The sequence below is a fragment of the Piliocolobus tephrosceles genome, chromosome 10, assembly GCF_002776525.5.
Source record: "Piliocolobus tephrosceles isolate RC106 chromosome 10, ASM277652v3, whole genome shotgun sequence".
Lineage (NCBI taxonomy): Eukaryota > Metazoa > Chordata > Mammalia > Primates > Cercopithecidae > Piliocolobus > Piliocolobus tephrosceles.
Window position 1 is genome coordinate 51769132 of NC_045443.1, and position 14955 is coordinate 51784086.

The 14955-nt window shown below is 49.4% G+C and overlaps 1 protein-coding gene across 4 annotated transcripts in view; it reads left to right on the forward strand.

Moving 5' to 3' along the window:
- PDE1B (phosphodiesterase 1B) overlaps window positions 1–14955 on the forward strand; it is a 30594-nt gene that overhangs the window by 14066 nt on the left and 1573 nt on the right. For 3 of the 4 annotated variants that reach the window (XM_023210872.2, XM_023210874.1, XM_023210873.1), the window contains 13 exons: window positions 3906–4019; window positions 6165–6347; window positions 6527–6593; window positions 7217–7333; window positions 9583–9723; window positions 10131–10231; window positions 10339–10464; window positions 10592–10693; window positions 12064–12184; window positions 12514–12595; window positions 12954–13062; window positions 13525–13655; window positions 14501–14621. In XM_023210872.2, coding sequence (XP_023066640.1) covers window positions 3906–4019; window positions 6165–6347; window positions 6527–6593; window positions 7217–7333; window positions 9583–9723; window positions 10131–10231; window positions 10339–10464; window positions 10592–10693; window positions 12064–12184; window positions 12514–12595; window positions 12954–13062; window positions 13525–13655; window positions 14501–14604 — 1498 coding nt within the window. In that variant the 3' untranslated portion in view covers window positions 14605–14621. The remainder of the gene's footprint in view (window positions 1–3905; window positions 4020–6164; window positions 6348–6526; window positions 6594–7216; window positions 7334–9582; window positions 9724–10130; window positions 10232–10338; window positions 10465–10591; window positions 10694–12063; window positions 12185–12513; window positions 12596–12953; window positions 13063–13524; window positions 13656–14500; window positions 14622–14955) is intronic. The other variant, XM_023210876.1, reaches the window with a different exon arrangement.

The window sequence follows — 14955 nt, forward strand, 5'->3', positions numbered from 1 at the left end:
TTAGAAACCCTGGCTCAGAAATCTCCATTGTGAGCTCTGGGAGATAGCCTCACACCTGATTAATTTCCCCCTTTCCATTTTATTTATTTAATGAACTTTTACTGAGCACGTTCTGTGTACTCTAAGGATGGAGGCCAAGATAAACAAGTCACTGTCAGCATCATCAAGACACTCAGTCTCCTATGGGCCAACCAACAGAATTAATTAAAGTTGGACGGGCTGAGACTGTAGAAGCTATGATGGAATGGGTTCCAGCCTCTCTCTAAGCTAATTGCATGATTAGGCTTGTTCTGCCTTAACAGTTTCATTGTTTGGGGCCACGGTTAGGTTCCAATGTAGGTCTACATTGAGTTGTAGACCTTGATAACCTGACTGAGATGGATGAGCTGTGTGACCTTAGACAAGTCACTTAACCTCCCTTATAAGGAGCTTGTGAAGATCAAATGAAGTTTGTAATTGTAAAGGACAGATCATGGCTACTATCTTTCTCCCATTTCCTCTGTTAGGGGGCTTCCTAATTACCAGCCTCAGTCCAGACCAACTCAGTCTTCTCCATCTGGACTTGGGAGAGAGAAGGTACTTGTTGGATTTGAAGGGAGTGTGGTGTGAGCTGGTTTGATGCTGATCACCATGATTTGATGCTGATCAGTCAATTCCTATTCAAATTACATTTATGGAGACTTTTTGTATGTGCCAGGTCTTTTAAGGCCCTGTGAAATGTTTATTATCATCCTTACCATTTTATAGATGAACAAGTTGAGGCTCTAAGATAAACATTCTCAAAGTTTAGTGTATGTTAGAATAATCTGGGGTGTTTTTTTAAAAATGCACATTGGGCTGGGAACTATGGTTCATACCTGTAATCCTAACACTTTGGGAGGCCTCAAGCTGAGGATTGCTTAAGCCCAGGAGCTTGAGGTTACAGTGAGCTATGATCATGCCACTTCTAGATCTTGTCCAGGAGCTCTTGTATAGCTTCTGTTGAAATCTGTTGAACCAAACATGATCCAGACATCAGAAGGAGGTGGGGAGGGAGGGAAAGGAAGATTAAATAATACATATGACAAATGAGAAGTCTAAGAAGAGGATCTGGACTAAAGTGGCTGATAGGATCCAGGTGCTGAACTGTACCCTCCTGAAGTCAAATAACACCCCCCACACCTGTATTGCTGGCCTGGCAGGACCTTCTCTTATTGTAAAGTGTTTTGGAGTTTAGACCTCCCCAGACGCACTCAAAGTCCTCACCTCACTGTTCTTCTGCAGGAAGTCCAGAGTTATGATCTGGGTGACAGAACGAGACAGTGTCTCTTAAAAAAAAAAAAAAAAAGCAGGCTGGGTGCAGTGGCTCGTGTCTGTAATCCCAGCACTTTGGGAGGATGAGGTGGGAGGATCACTTGAGGCCAGAAGTTTGAGAACAACCTGGGCAACATAGCAGGACCTCATCTCTACAAAAAAAAAAAAAAAAAAAAAAAAATTAGCTGGGCATCGTAGCACATGCCTGTAGTCCTAGCTACTCAGGAGGCTGAGGCAGGAGGATCGATTAAGCCCGGCAGGTGGAGGCTGCAGTGAGCTGCAATTGTGCCATTGCACTCCAGCCTGGTTGACAAAGTGAGATCCTGTCTCAAAGTAAAAAAAAAAAAAAAAAGCAGATCCCTGGACTGTACCCTCAGAAATGCTGTGGAATTAGACTTAGAATCTATATTTTTTACATGGATCCAAGGTGATTCTGATGCTGGTGGTCTACAGACCACATTTTAATAAGTACTGATTAAGAGTTAGTGACTTGCTCAAAGGCTCACAGCAGGAAGTACTAGCTTTGAATCCAGGATTCCTGCCTCCCAGACTCGTGCTGCTGCTGGATACATCTCACCAAAGCTGCCTCCTGAGCCTTGGTTTCTGCATTGTAAATGGGAATGGCAATTCCTTCCCCGCCTCCCTCCTTCATAGGCCCATTGTGAGGATAAAATGAGGTAATGTAGGAGAAAGCACTTTTAAAAATGTAGAGCTGGCAGCATTGTTAGCGATTATGCAAATACATGCAAATGAGTGCCGTGGGCGTGGCTGCTCACTTTGGGAGCCAGTGCTGGGATGTGGGTTTCAAAAGGTGGGTCGAGAAGGGAACTGAAAGAACTTTGGTGATGGGCATTGACCCTGGGGAAAGTTTTTGTAAAAAGGGACAAATGACGCAGAAGGCTGGGGTGGGAATCTGGGGGAGAGAGAGAACTATAGGCAGAAGAAGAGGCCTTCCTTCCTTTTTGGGTTTTATGTCCCCAGATTTGAGGGTCTCTGGCTATGGGGACTTATTGGCAGAGGGAAGCCCCAGCTTGTGCCTGGGCACCAAAGGCAAAGCATACTTCTTTGTTCTGTGATCTCTGGGCCGGGTACTCTAGGAGATACTGGCTCATAGTCCCTTTCCAGCTCATTTAGCTGGGAAAGCCTTTTATGATATCTCGCCTCTGTTCCTCCTCCCTAATGAAGCTGGAGCTGGGGCTGAGCTTTACTAAAATCATCCTCTTCCTTGTTAAACAACCTGCTGTTTCCACATGGAGATGGTGCAGCAGGAAGGCTGGAAGTGAGATTTGAGGATAGCCCTCCAACTTCTCTGCCACTTTCCCTTCTGTCCCATTTGCTCTCAGATGTGTTGTCCAGGACTGCTAGGCCCTGAGGTGAGAACTGGCCTGTGATGCTTCCTGGGGCTGGCTATTTTGGGCACCCCGATTCCAAAGCTGCTGAGACCCTGGGATTCTAGAGCTACTTCTGTTCAGGAACGCCATTGTTCTCCCTCCCCCAGCATCCCTGGGAATTGATGCTAATTTCAGCCTCTGGTCCCTGACTCATTCTCTTCTCCCTGACTCATAGGGTGACCTTGAGTTTTTGAAGCCCCTCTCAGTGGGGAATTAGGATGGCCACTATTTCAGCCCCGGTTGGTTTTAGGTGGGTGGGGCAGGGTGAAGGAAAGGAGAGAAAGGAATGTTTAACTGCTTTCATTAAAATCACCATCTGAAGAGCTTTGTTTGCTTTGTGACTGCCTGGGCTGAACTCACCAGACTTCTAAGAAGTCTCCCAGTTAATCATCAAACCCCAGAATTCGTAAGTGTAAAACATGAGGTGATTGTTCCTTCAGGCAAAGCATCCAGTGAGTGAGATCCCTGGGCCCACCCCACCACTTTTATCCTGGAGGAAGCTTCGGTGGGGACAGAGGCAGGGGGTGGGTAGATAACTCTGTCAGAGGTTCTCTCTGGTGTAAGACTGGAAAGGCAGGGGTTAACCTGGCTTTGTCCTGGTTGATGGATTCTGGAATCATAATCCATTAGCTTTGCCTGCATGGAGAGAGGCCAGGCGAAAGCATTCAGATTTGTCTTTGTTCTGTGCTTTTGCTATCCCTGCCAGGCACACAGGGGCTGTGGACATGTAACCCCCACCCCCCACACCATGACCAAGAGACAATGAAATACTCTTGGGGGCTATCTTGATTGCTGTTGACCCCAAAGCCCTCTCCCATGGGGGAAATAAGCAGTTTCAACTCTTGATTATTCAGGCTATGAAACAGATCATCCTAAAAACATAACTCCAGGGGCTTGTACCTGCCTAATTCTGCTGGGCCCTGGCATTTAAACAAGACTAAGCACTGACTAAAGAGCTTTTGAGAGGTCAGCTGGTGGTGGGGATGATGGAGCAGAAAAACCTGGCATTCAACTTTGGGTGTAGATAAACTTAATACAGGCAGTGGCAATAGCCTGAGATTTAAAAAGGAACATTAGCTGCTATTATTATTAATGTTGGAATTATTAACTGTTTACAAAAGACTGAGGATGTTTCTGTAAAATGTACCTTATTAGGGGGTATCATGTTCTCATGATAAGGTAGCTGTGCCTAAGCAGCCTCTCTGTATCTGCTCCCTGCAGGCTGCGCTACATGGTGAAGCAGTTGGAGAACGGGGAGGTAAACATCGAGGAGCTGAAGAAAAATCTGGAGTACACAGCTTCTCTGCTGGAAGCCGTCTACATAGATGAGACACGGTGAGAGAGACCGACAGACAGAGAAGGAGAAAGATGTCAGACACAGTGTTCCAGAGGGAGGGGTTAAGACAAAGATAGACACGTGTGGCATGGACAGAGACAGGAAGAAAGAGACAGGGTGGACCAGATATAAAGAGCTCTAGGTAGTGGCTGGGCACAGTGGCTCACACCTGTAATCCTAGCACTTTGGAGGCCAAGATGGGTGGATTCTTTAAGCCCAGGAGTTTGAGACCAGCCTGGGCAACATGGCGAGACCCTGTCTCTACAAAAAAAAAAAAAAAAATTAGCCAGGCATGGTGGCATGCTCCTGTAGTTCTAGCTACTTGGGAGGCTGAGGTGGAAGGATGGCTTGAGCCTGGGAGGCAGAGGTTGCAGTGAGCTGAGATTGCACTGCTGCACTCCAGCCTGGGTGACAGAGCAAGACCCTGTCTCAAAAAAAAAAAAAAAAAAAAAAGAGCTCCAGGTATCCAGAGAGATAGTGGTAGTAGAGATAAAGAAGCAGAGGCAAACATAGAGATGCAGAGATAGAGGCAAACACAGATATCAGGAAGGACAGAAGCCTGTTTCAGAGTTGGAAGGTGCCTTAAAGCTCATCTAGTCTAGTGTGGAATGCTTCCAGATGTTGCTGCCCAACATGGGAGCCAGCATTCTGGGTGGCTATCCAGCACCTGAAATGTGGCCAGTAGGAAATGAGATGTGTATGTAAAATACGTGATAGATTTCAAAGACTTAGAAAAAAGAATGTAAGATATATTATCTCATATATATATGTTTTTTGTTTTTGTTTTTGTTTTGAGGTGGAGTTTGCTCTTGTTGGCCAGGCTGAAGTGCAGTGGCGCGATCTTGGCTCACTGCAACCTCCGCCTCCGGGGTTCAAGTAATTCTCCTGCCTCAGCCTCCAGAGTACCTGGGATTACAGGCAGGCGCCACTACGCCCTGCTAATTTTTGTATTTTTAGTAGAGATGGGGTTTCTCCATGTTGGTCAGGCTGGTCTCAAACTCCTGACCTCAGGTGATCTGCCCGCTTTGGCCTCCCAAAGTGCTGGGACTACAGGCGTGAGCCATCACACCCAGCTGATATCTCATTAATTTATTTTATAAGGCTGGGTGTGGTGGCTCACGCCTATAATCCCAACACTTTGGGAGGCTGAGGCAGGCTGATTGCTTGAGCCCAGGAGTTCGAGACCAGCCTGGGCAATATGATGAAACCCTGTCTCTACAAAAAATTAAAGAATTAGCTGGGCATGGTGGTGTGCACCTGTAGTCCCAGCTCCTTGGGAGGCCGAGGCGGGAGGATCAACTGAATCTGGGAAGGTTGAGATTGCAGTGAGCTGTGATCACACCACTGCACTCCAGCCTGGGCAATAAAGTGAGACCCTGTCTAAAAATACACACACACACACACACACACACACACACACACACACACTATTGGTTTCATGTTGAAATGATATTTTGGAGGTACTAGGTAAAATAAAATTTATTGCTGGGCATGGTGGCTCACGCCTATAATCCCAGCACTTTGGGAGGCTGAGGCGGGTGGATCAACTGAGGTCAGGAGTTCAAGACCAGCTTGGTGTGGTGGTAGGCACCTGTAATCCCAGCTATTCAGGAGGCTGAGGCAGGAGAATCACGTGAACCCGGGAGGCGGATGTTGCAGTGAGCTGAGATCGCACCACTGCGCTCTGGCCTGGGCAACAGAGTAAGACTATGTCTCAAAAATAAATAAAATAAATAAATAAATAAATAAAATTTATCATTAAAGTAAATTTCATCTGTTTCTCTTTCCGTTTTTAATGTGGCCTACTAATTTAAAATTTCATATATGCAGCATTTTATTTCTATTGCATTTTATTTCTATTGGATGGTGCTGCTCTATAGCATCCCTGAAAGATGCATTCCATTTCCTGCTTAAATGCTTCCATAGTTGGGATGCTCACTGCCTCACACAGAGACCTGTTTCATTATTGGAGATGTTAGATAGAGAAATAAAAAGATATAGAAAAAGAAAGGAAACAGGGTTGAAGACAGAGAGAGAGAGCTGGCATGAGAGTTACTAAATGTGGGGTATGGCTGGGTACAGGGTCTCTGGGCTGTGGAAGCACCTGCTGTCTTTCCTCTGTGACTCCCCTTCTGGGGTCTCAGGCAAATCTTGGACACGGAGGACGAGCTGCAGGAGCTGCGGTCAGATGCCGTGCCTTCGGAGGTGCGGGACTGGCTGGCCTCCACCTTCACCCAGCAGGCCCGGGCCAAAGGCCGCCGAGCAGAGGAGAAGCCCAAGTTCCGAAGCATTGTGCACGCTGTGCAGGCTGGGATCTTCGTGGAACGGTGAGGCTCGCCCACACTCAGCCTCCCTCTGCCTTTAGCTGTGTCCCTCTTTCCCAGCCACCCTGGTCTTCCATGACCACCAGCCATATGATCCCATGGCTCATCTCCATATCCCCAGCTGGCCAGACCTCCACTCCCAGACCTTCCTATGTGGGCTTCTTCTCATTGTTCTCTCTTAGGATGTTCCGGAGAACATACACCTCTGTGGGCCCCACTTATTCTACTGCGGTCCTCAACTGTCTCAAGGTGATCTCTGGGTTTTTGGGAAAGAGGAGAAGGTTGGGGGATGGAATAGCCATTGGGACTTCTAGACCCTATTTATGGCATGATTTTTGCCTGCCTTTTTTTTTTTTTGAGATGGAGTCTCACTCTTGTCACCCAGGCTGGAGTGCAGTGGCGTGATCTCGGCTCACTGCAACCTCTGCCTCCCTGCAAGCGATTCTCCTGCCTCAGCCTCCTGAGTAGCTGGGATTACAGGTGCCCACGACCACGCCCAGCTGATTTTTGTAGTTTTAGTAGAGGTGGGGTTTCACCATGTTGGCCAGGCTGGTCTCTTGACCTCAAGTGATCTGCCCACCTTGGCCTCCCAAAGTGCTGGGATTACAGGCGTGAGCCACCGCGCCCGTCCTGCCTTCCCTTTTAACTGTTGTTCTCACATTCGTCAAAACAGCTTTTGCCCACTCTAGGAGCAAACTCCTGCCTTCCTGTCTCTCCCGTACTGAGGGAAATATGGGAAGAAAGAGGCACACTTCACCATCTCTTTGCTTTCCTATTTACCAAGACTTTGTACTCATGGGAAGTCCTTCTTGAAGTCTAACTTCAACCCTTGCTGCTGCTGGAAAGCAACATAATCTATGGTTTCTCCACAGAACCTGGATCTCTGGTGCTTTGATGTCTTTTCCTTGAACCGGGCAGCAGATGACCATGCCCTGAGGACCATTGTTTTTGAATTGCTGACTCGGCATAACCTCATCAGCCGCTTCAAGGTTGGGCAGCATCCTACCTCTACCTGCAGGCAGGATTCTCCACTCCTCTCGTGCCTGTTCTAAAAGCCTCCCAACAAACAGATTCCATAGATCCCCTCACTGAGTCTCAGCAGCAGGGAAGTCTCCCCACGCCCACGCCCAGTCTACCTTTTCTGTCACTTGCTGCAGTCTTAGTTCTAGACCTCATGAATTGCTTTCTAGGGGGAGATTCTAGGTCTGCAACCATCTAGCCTGGGATTCTGCTCCCCCTCGCTTTGCTTTTTTCCCCCAGCTTGTCCTCTCTAGGCTGACTGGCAGTGTGAACACTGGAGGCCTGGAGTTCAGATGCTGTCAGCCAGTGCCCTTTGGGACTGGAATCCATGTGTTTCCTGGATAAAACTGACCACTCCCTCCCCTGTCCCCCAGTTCTGGTCTCTGTGCAAGGAATTTTATGGAGAAGGTCAGCTCTTGACAGGCTGGGGTGGGGTTGTATGACGGGGGACGATGTGTGAACTTCATTTGCTCTTCAACTTGTCTGGATGGGAAGAATTCTGTGAGATTAAAGTCCTTCCTAGATCCTGTACCAGGAGGGAGCGTCTTTTGGGAGGGAAAAAGTGCCAGGAAAAAAAAAGAAAACACTTTCACATGGAAAAACCACATTTGGAAGTAGAGGGTGAGGGAGGTTGAAGAGCCATAATGGGGATATTGGGTCAGCACTTTGGGGAGCAGCAGATGTTTACGGTGAAGGGAAACATGGATGATCTGAAGGGCCATAGAGGGGGCGGTCAAAGGAGTCCAGGTGGAGAGTCCCCTCCCAGGCCATCTTTGGGAGGTCATTCCATCCGTCCTCTGCCTCCACTTCACTTGAACAAATTATTTGTGCATGTGAGCCCTTCCTCCACCCTTGACTCCTCCTTTTACAACTCCCTAGTTTCCAAAACTTTCCCGAGATGCTCAGTTGAAATTTCTTAAGTGCCTTCTGGAAGCCTGTTCTGCAATTTTACTCCCTTCTTTCCACTTCTGCCCTCTCCAGGACAGAGAAGAGCAGGGCTGTCTTTTTCCTAAGACTTTTCCCAGCTCATGTTTCTCCAAACTGGCTCTCAGACTTCAGTCACTAGCTTCTCCTAAAGTCTGCCTCCTTACCTGGAAGTACTGGGTTTGGGGAACCTCAAGAGTAGCTGTTTTGGGTTGGGTTTGCCCAGTCCCAGTCTGCTTTGCTCCAAGGCAGTTAGAGGAAGGAGGCGGTGCTTATTGTTTTAGTTTTCTTTGATGGTAGGGCCAGTAGCAGCTGCCCTTCTCAAACTCCACATTCTCTTCCTGGGCACCTAGCCCCTCCCCTACTCCTCCCTTTTTCTTCCTTTCCCTCCAGGGACACCATGGCAACGCAAAAGCAAGGGCAGTCGTCATGGAAACAGTCCTTTAAAATTTCCTGAATTTGGGGCACAGCCCTCCAGGGGTGCGGGTGGGGGATGTTAGGGTCTGGCTGACTAGTGGTGCTTCTTCTGTGTCTCTGTCACTGTATTGCTCATCTCTACAGAAACCTCCCGAGTCCTGAACCTTCGTCCCTTCCTAGCCTCCAGAGATTCAGGGACAGATTACCAGTCCTGTCCTCTGGGAGCCTTGAGCCTTCTGAAGGAGGCAGACATACCCTAAGGGTGTATACAGAGACAGGGACCGAATTCAGAGTAGCCGGACAGAGCTCTGGCTCATGGTGCTTTTGTGTGTGTTCTGTGGGACTGAGGGTGGGGGTATTGGTGCATGTAGAGGGTAGGTGGTCAGGGAGGGTTTCTCAAAGGAGAGGGTAACCCACATCTGGCTGGAAGAGTCCTCTCTAGGTCATCTTCTTCATTGCCTTGCTTCCAAGCCCTTCTTCATGGTTTTGGATTTGGGGATGGAGTGGGGTGGTTGGAAGGTAGGAGGGAAGTTTTCCTTTTCTTTGAAATCTCCAGGGAAATAATAATAATTATAGCTATTCTTTAGAGAGCATTTACTAAATGCCTTGTACTTATCTCATTAATTTCCAGGTTGGTGGTATTATCTTCATTCTGCAATTAAGTATCTGAGGCACAGAGAGGCATGTGACTTTCCCAAGTTGCACAGCTAGCAGGTGGTAGAGGCAGGATATGAGCCAGGTTTACCTGACTAGGTCCTGTGCTCTCTCCCTATGCCACACTGCCTTCTACAGAAAGCTGAGGTTGTTGATCTTGGTCTGTAGTCACCACCATTCCTGCGGATCCTTGATATGCCTCCATTTCCCACCCCCGCCGCAGATTCCCACTGTGTTTTTGATGAGTTTCCTGGAGGCCTTGGAGACAGGCTATGGAAAGTACAAGAATCCTTACCACAACCAGATCCATGCAGCCGATGTTACCCAGACAGTCCATTGCTTCTTGCTCCGCACAGGGATGGTGGTAGGTGCCCTGGAGATGATTCTTCTGTGATTCAGGGCCTATGGCTACAGAACTGGGAGGTCTAGAGTGTACTCCCATTTCCATTTCTCCTCTTTGGTTCTTCTTGGGCACTCCAAAGCCTTTACAGAGTCGAACAGGATTAAACTCATTCTAGAGAATTCCCAGGTAGACTAAAACTTCTTGGACAGTGCTAGGGGCATGTGCTGGGATGCAATGGGAATGTCGCAGGTTCGGATGGAGGAAGCTCCTTGGCCATTCCAGGAGCTGAGAAACCTGGCTGCATTAACCAAGAGCTGGCCTGGAAGCATGGAAGGGATGGGATGAGTGGTCTAGCCTGTGTGTGGAGGTTCTTGGGCAGTGACCAGCAGGCATCAGCCCTCTCTTATTCTTTCTCTTTCCTCCTGTAGCACTGCCTGTCGGAGATTGAGGTCCTGGCCATCGTCTTTGCTGCAGCTATCCATGATTATGAGCACACGGGCACTACCAACAGCTTCCACATCCAGACCAAGTGAGGGGTGGGGATGTGGCAGGGGCAGGAGAGGCCAAGCGGAGGTGGGGGAGGTTGCCAGAGTCCCTTTTTACAGGGGGTGGTCATGATGACCTGTGGCTTCGTAGGTCAGAATGTGCCATCCTGTACAATGATCGTTCAGTGCTGGAGAATCACCACATCAGCTCTGTCTTCCGACTGATGCAGGATGATGAGCTGAACATTTTCATCAACCTCACCAAGGATGAGTTTGTGTGAGCAGAAGCCAGTACTTGGCATCCCTAAGAGCCTCCCTTACCACAAACCCCATTTTCCACTTCCTGGACCTGCTGCCCAGCAGCACCGAGGGGGCTGATCGCTTCTCTTTTTATGTCCACTCAGAGAACTCCGAGCCCTGGTCATTGAGATGGTGTTGGCCACAGACATGTCCTGCCATTTCCAGCAAGTGAAGACCATGAAGACAGCCTTGCAACAGCTGGAGAGGTGGCATCTGGTGGGGTGTGGCTGGGGCCAGGCCAGAGGGAGGGGTGTGTGGACTGGGGGGTATACACAAGGGTAGTTGGTGTGCCAGGTCTTTACCTGGATGCAGAGACTCCACTGGCTCCAGGTATCCGACTGCATCTCTGTGTAAGTGTGGTGTGTGTGGGTGTGTGTGTGTGTGCGTGTGGCCTTACATCACATACACCCGAGGCAGCTGATCCACTGGAGAGTGCTTTGGGCTGGGAATCTAAGATGGGGGTTCTCATTGCAGCTCCAGGATAGGCTTACTCTGGAATGTTGGAAAATTCATTCAACCCTTCTGGACCCCAGTTTTATTAGCTCTGAGATGGTGGAAATGACATGCTTCCCCCAACAACAGCTTGCCCCTAGTTCCTAGTCTCATAGGGCTATTGGGAGAGTCATATGAGGTTTAAACAAATGCACAGAACAAATGCCATAATTGCATCTAATGCTGCTTAAAAGTGGGTGGGAATGTATAAATGTGTATGTGAGTGGACTCTGTGTGTGTCCTGCAGGTGTGTGTTAGTCTCTGTGTATGGTTTATGTGTGCGGGAGTATGCAGTGCCATAGTGGGTCATGGTTGAGGGTATAATAATCATTATTACTATTCTAAATAATATCTACTGAGCACTTATTATGTGCTAGACACTCTCCTGAATACTTATTTGTTGTCTGTCACTTAATTCTCAGAAGTACCTGATATGTCGTAGGGTTGTTATTTCCATTTTAGAGTCGAAGAAAATGAAATATGGAAATTTTAAGTAACTTGCACAGTGTCACACAGCTAACATGTGGTAGGTATAGATGTGAACCCAGGCCCTTTGATTCTAAGAGCCTGGGCTCTCAGCTACTAACCTGTGCTGCTACCTAAACATGTATAAGTGTGTGTGTGTGTCTGTGTGTGTGTGTGTGTAGCTTTGGAGGGTGTTTGAAGTTATGTGAGGCCGGGCGTGGTGGCTCATGCCTGTAATTCCAGCACTTTGGGAGGCCGAGGCAGGTGGATCGCTTGAGGTCAGGAATTTGAGACCAGCCTGGCCAACATGGCAAAACCTTGTCTCTACCAAAAAAATACAAAAATTAGCTGGGTGTGGTGGCATGTGCGCCTGTAGTCCCAGCTACTCAGGAGGCTGAGGTAGGAGAATCATTTGAACCCAGGTGACGGAGGTTGCAGTGAGCTGAAATTGTGTCACTGCACTCCAGCTTGAGCAACAGAGTGAGACCCTGTCTCAAAAAAAAAAAAGAAAACAAAAAAGAAGTTATGTGATAGGGTGTGCATGGGAAATTAGGGAATGGTCCAGGTTTCCTTTTCCTAAAAGATCAGTCTCCCTTCCCTTGCCACCTGCCCCAACCAGGATTGACAAGCCCAAGGCCCTGTCACTACTGCTCCATGCTGCTGACATCAGCCACCCAACCAAGCAGTGGTCGGTCCACAGCCGCTGGACCAAGGCCCTCATGGAGGAATTCTTCCGCCAGGTAGTGTGGCATCTTTGCTTCCCCTGTGCCTATGGGAGCCTTCTCTCCCCTTTTGCCCTCTAAGTTCCCCACTCATACTCCATATCCTCCTTTTGCTACCTGTAGTCTCTGACCTGATACCAAATCCTTGGGGTAAAATCCCATTATCCTAAAAGCCTAACAATAGTTGCATTTCATTTGCATATATTTCATTTGCATATTACTAATTTCCAGGTCAACGGTGCAAAAATTTCACACAACCCCCCACCCCTGCCACCTGCCACCTGTACCCCAGATCTGGTAGGTCTGAGGTATCCTCTCCAGCTTTCCTACCCTGCTCTCTCCTCTAGGGTGACAAGGAGGCAGAGTTGGGCCTGCCCTTTTCTCCTCTCTGTGACCGCACTTCCACGCTGGTGGCACAGTCTCAGATAGGTGAGTGTCCTCTCCTGCAGGAAGGGGAGGACTGGGAAGGGGAACAGATACTGCCTGGGTCAGGATTGCTCCAAGTCCTCAATCCCCCAAACCATTCTTCCTGTAGAGGAAAGCCTACTGTGCTAGAGCATGGGGTCCTGGGATAGGAGGCCAGGGGGCTGCAATGGCAGGGAGGAGCTCTCTGGGGCACCAAGACATCATCCCAAAGCCTGCCCCGCATTGGGAAGTTTTCAGCCTCAGGTTACCTCTCTAGCTTCTTTCATAAGGAGCCAGGGGTCCTGGCCATGCCAGCTGCATCCTCTGCCTAGCCCTCCAGATAAAAGTAAGACATCTCTATGGCATTGCTCCTCCACTGCAGGGTTCATCGACTTCATTGTGGAGCCCACATTCTCTGTGCTGACTGATGTGGCAGAGAAGAGTGTTCAGCCCCTGGCGGATGAGGACTCCAAGTCTAAAAACCAGCCCAGGTGAGGGTGGCTGGGATAGCCAGATATCCTGCTTCCGGAAGGCAGTGGTAGGGAGGGAGTTGGACTCACGGAGAGGACCGATTCACAGTTGTGGTGGGGTGGTGGGGAGACAAGCTGCTTCGAGCTTGGGAGTCCGTCTGCCGTCAGGGGCAGAAGGATGGGATCAGAAGGGTGTGACCTGTGCCTGTGCTCCCCTTGACCATATTTTTGTTTCTTCCATTAGCTGTCTTTACTGCCTTCTGGAGAATCTTGTTTTAATTTTCCTTCTACCAGGAGGGAAGATGTGGAGAGGGAGGGGTGAAATGAGGGGGAGAGGGACAGGGACTTGGGGAATATCTAGTAGAGGAAAAGAAGAAGACAAAGCTCCCTGAACCTTCTCTTGGTCTTCCATGAGTGGGCTAAGGTGGTTCTGGAGTGGGCTGCGTCTTACCTCTTGGGGCTGTTGGGGGGTTCTGCTTCTAGCTTTCAGTGGCGCCAGCCCTCTCTGGATGTGGAAGTGGGAGACCCCAACCCTGATGTGGTCAGCTTTCGTTCCACCTGGGTCAAGTACATTCAGGAGAACAAACAGAAATGGAAGGAGCGGGCAGCAAGTGGTGGGCACCGTGGCAGAGGGTGGGGGTGAGAACTTGTGTGGGTGGATCATGGAGCACTAGGAGGTCCATTTTTCTTAAGCCCCTGGGGAAACCCTTCGCCGGATTCCTTGAGTTGGGAATGGAGCTGATCAGACCAGTTAGATCACAGGAAAGACTGGCCGAGTGACCTGGGATGTTCTTTCTTTTTTTTTCTTTTTTTTTTTCTGAGACGGAGTCTCGCTCTGTTGCCCAGGCTGGAGTGCAGTGGCCGGATCTCAGCTCGCTGCAAGCTCCGCCTCCCGGGTTTACGCCATTCTCCTGCCTCAGCCTCCCCAGTAGCTGGGACTACAGGCGCCCGCCACCTCGCCCAGCTAGTTTTTTGTATTTTTAGTAGAGGCGCGGTTTCACCGTGTTAGCCAGGATGGTCTTAATCTCCTGACCTCGTGATCCGCCCGTCTCGGCCTCCCAAAGTGCTGGGATTACAGGCTTGAGCCACCGCGCCCGGCCAACCTGGGATGTTCTAAGAATGGGGGCTATAGAGATGATAGAGACAGCCAGATATTCCACAACCCAAGGGTCCCTGTGCACATCGTGGTCCCTGTAAATGGTGCCCCTGCAGATTTGGCTAATTTGGTGGACCTGTCTGGGAAATCTCTTCCTGTGTGAGGCGGTGGTAGGGTGGTGTTGAGGGTTCTGAGTTTTAGCAAGGCTACAGAGGCTCTTCCCAAGTGTGGGTGGGTTGAATGTAGTTCAGCTTGAAGGCAGGCTGATGGATGGGAATCCCTTATGTTTCTCCACATACTCCTTGGGTTCTGGGGAAGAATACTTCTTGGCCTAAGCTCAGCCTCCTTTATGCTCCTCTACAGGCATCACCAACCAGATGTCCATTGACGAGTTGTCCCCCTGTGACGAAGAGGCACCCCCATCCCCTGCCGAAGATGAACACAACCAAAATGGGAATCTGGACTAGCCCTGGGGCTGGCCCAGGTGAGCCTGTTGTGGTGGAGGGCATAGGAGAGCTGGTGTCTATTGTGGCATCTTTGTTGGGTTGTCTCTGGGCTCCAACAGATGCGACATTCTCTCTCCCTCTTTTGAGCAGTAAAATGGAGGGAGTGAAGACATAGAATGGAGCCAAAGTGTGGGTGGAGCAGGGAAATCCTCCCGCCCTCTTCTGTCCCCGGTCCCTGCGGGAAGAAAGGAGCTAGTTTCTCAGAACAGCAGCAGAACAGTGTGGGCCCATGCCAGGTGACAGCTAACTTGCCCCGCACCTTAGGGAGAGTTAGGGAAAAAGGAGCCCAGCCAGGGCACACGGCTCAGTGAG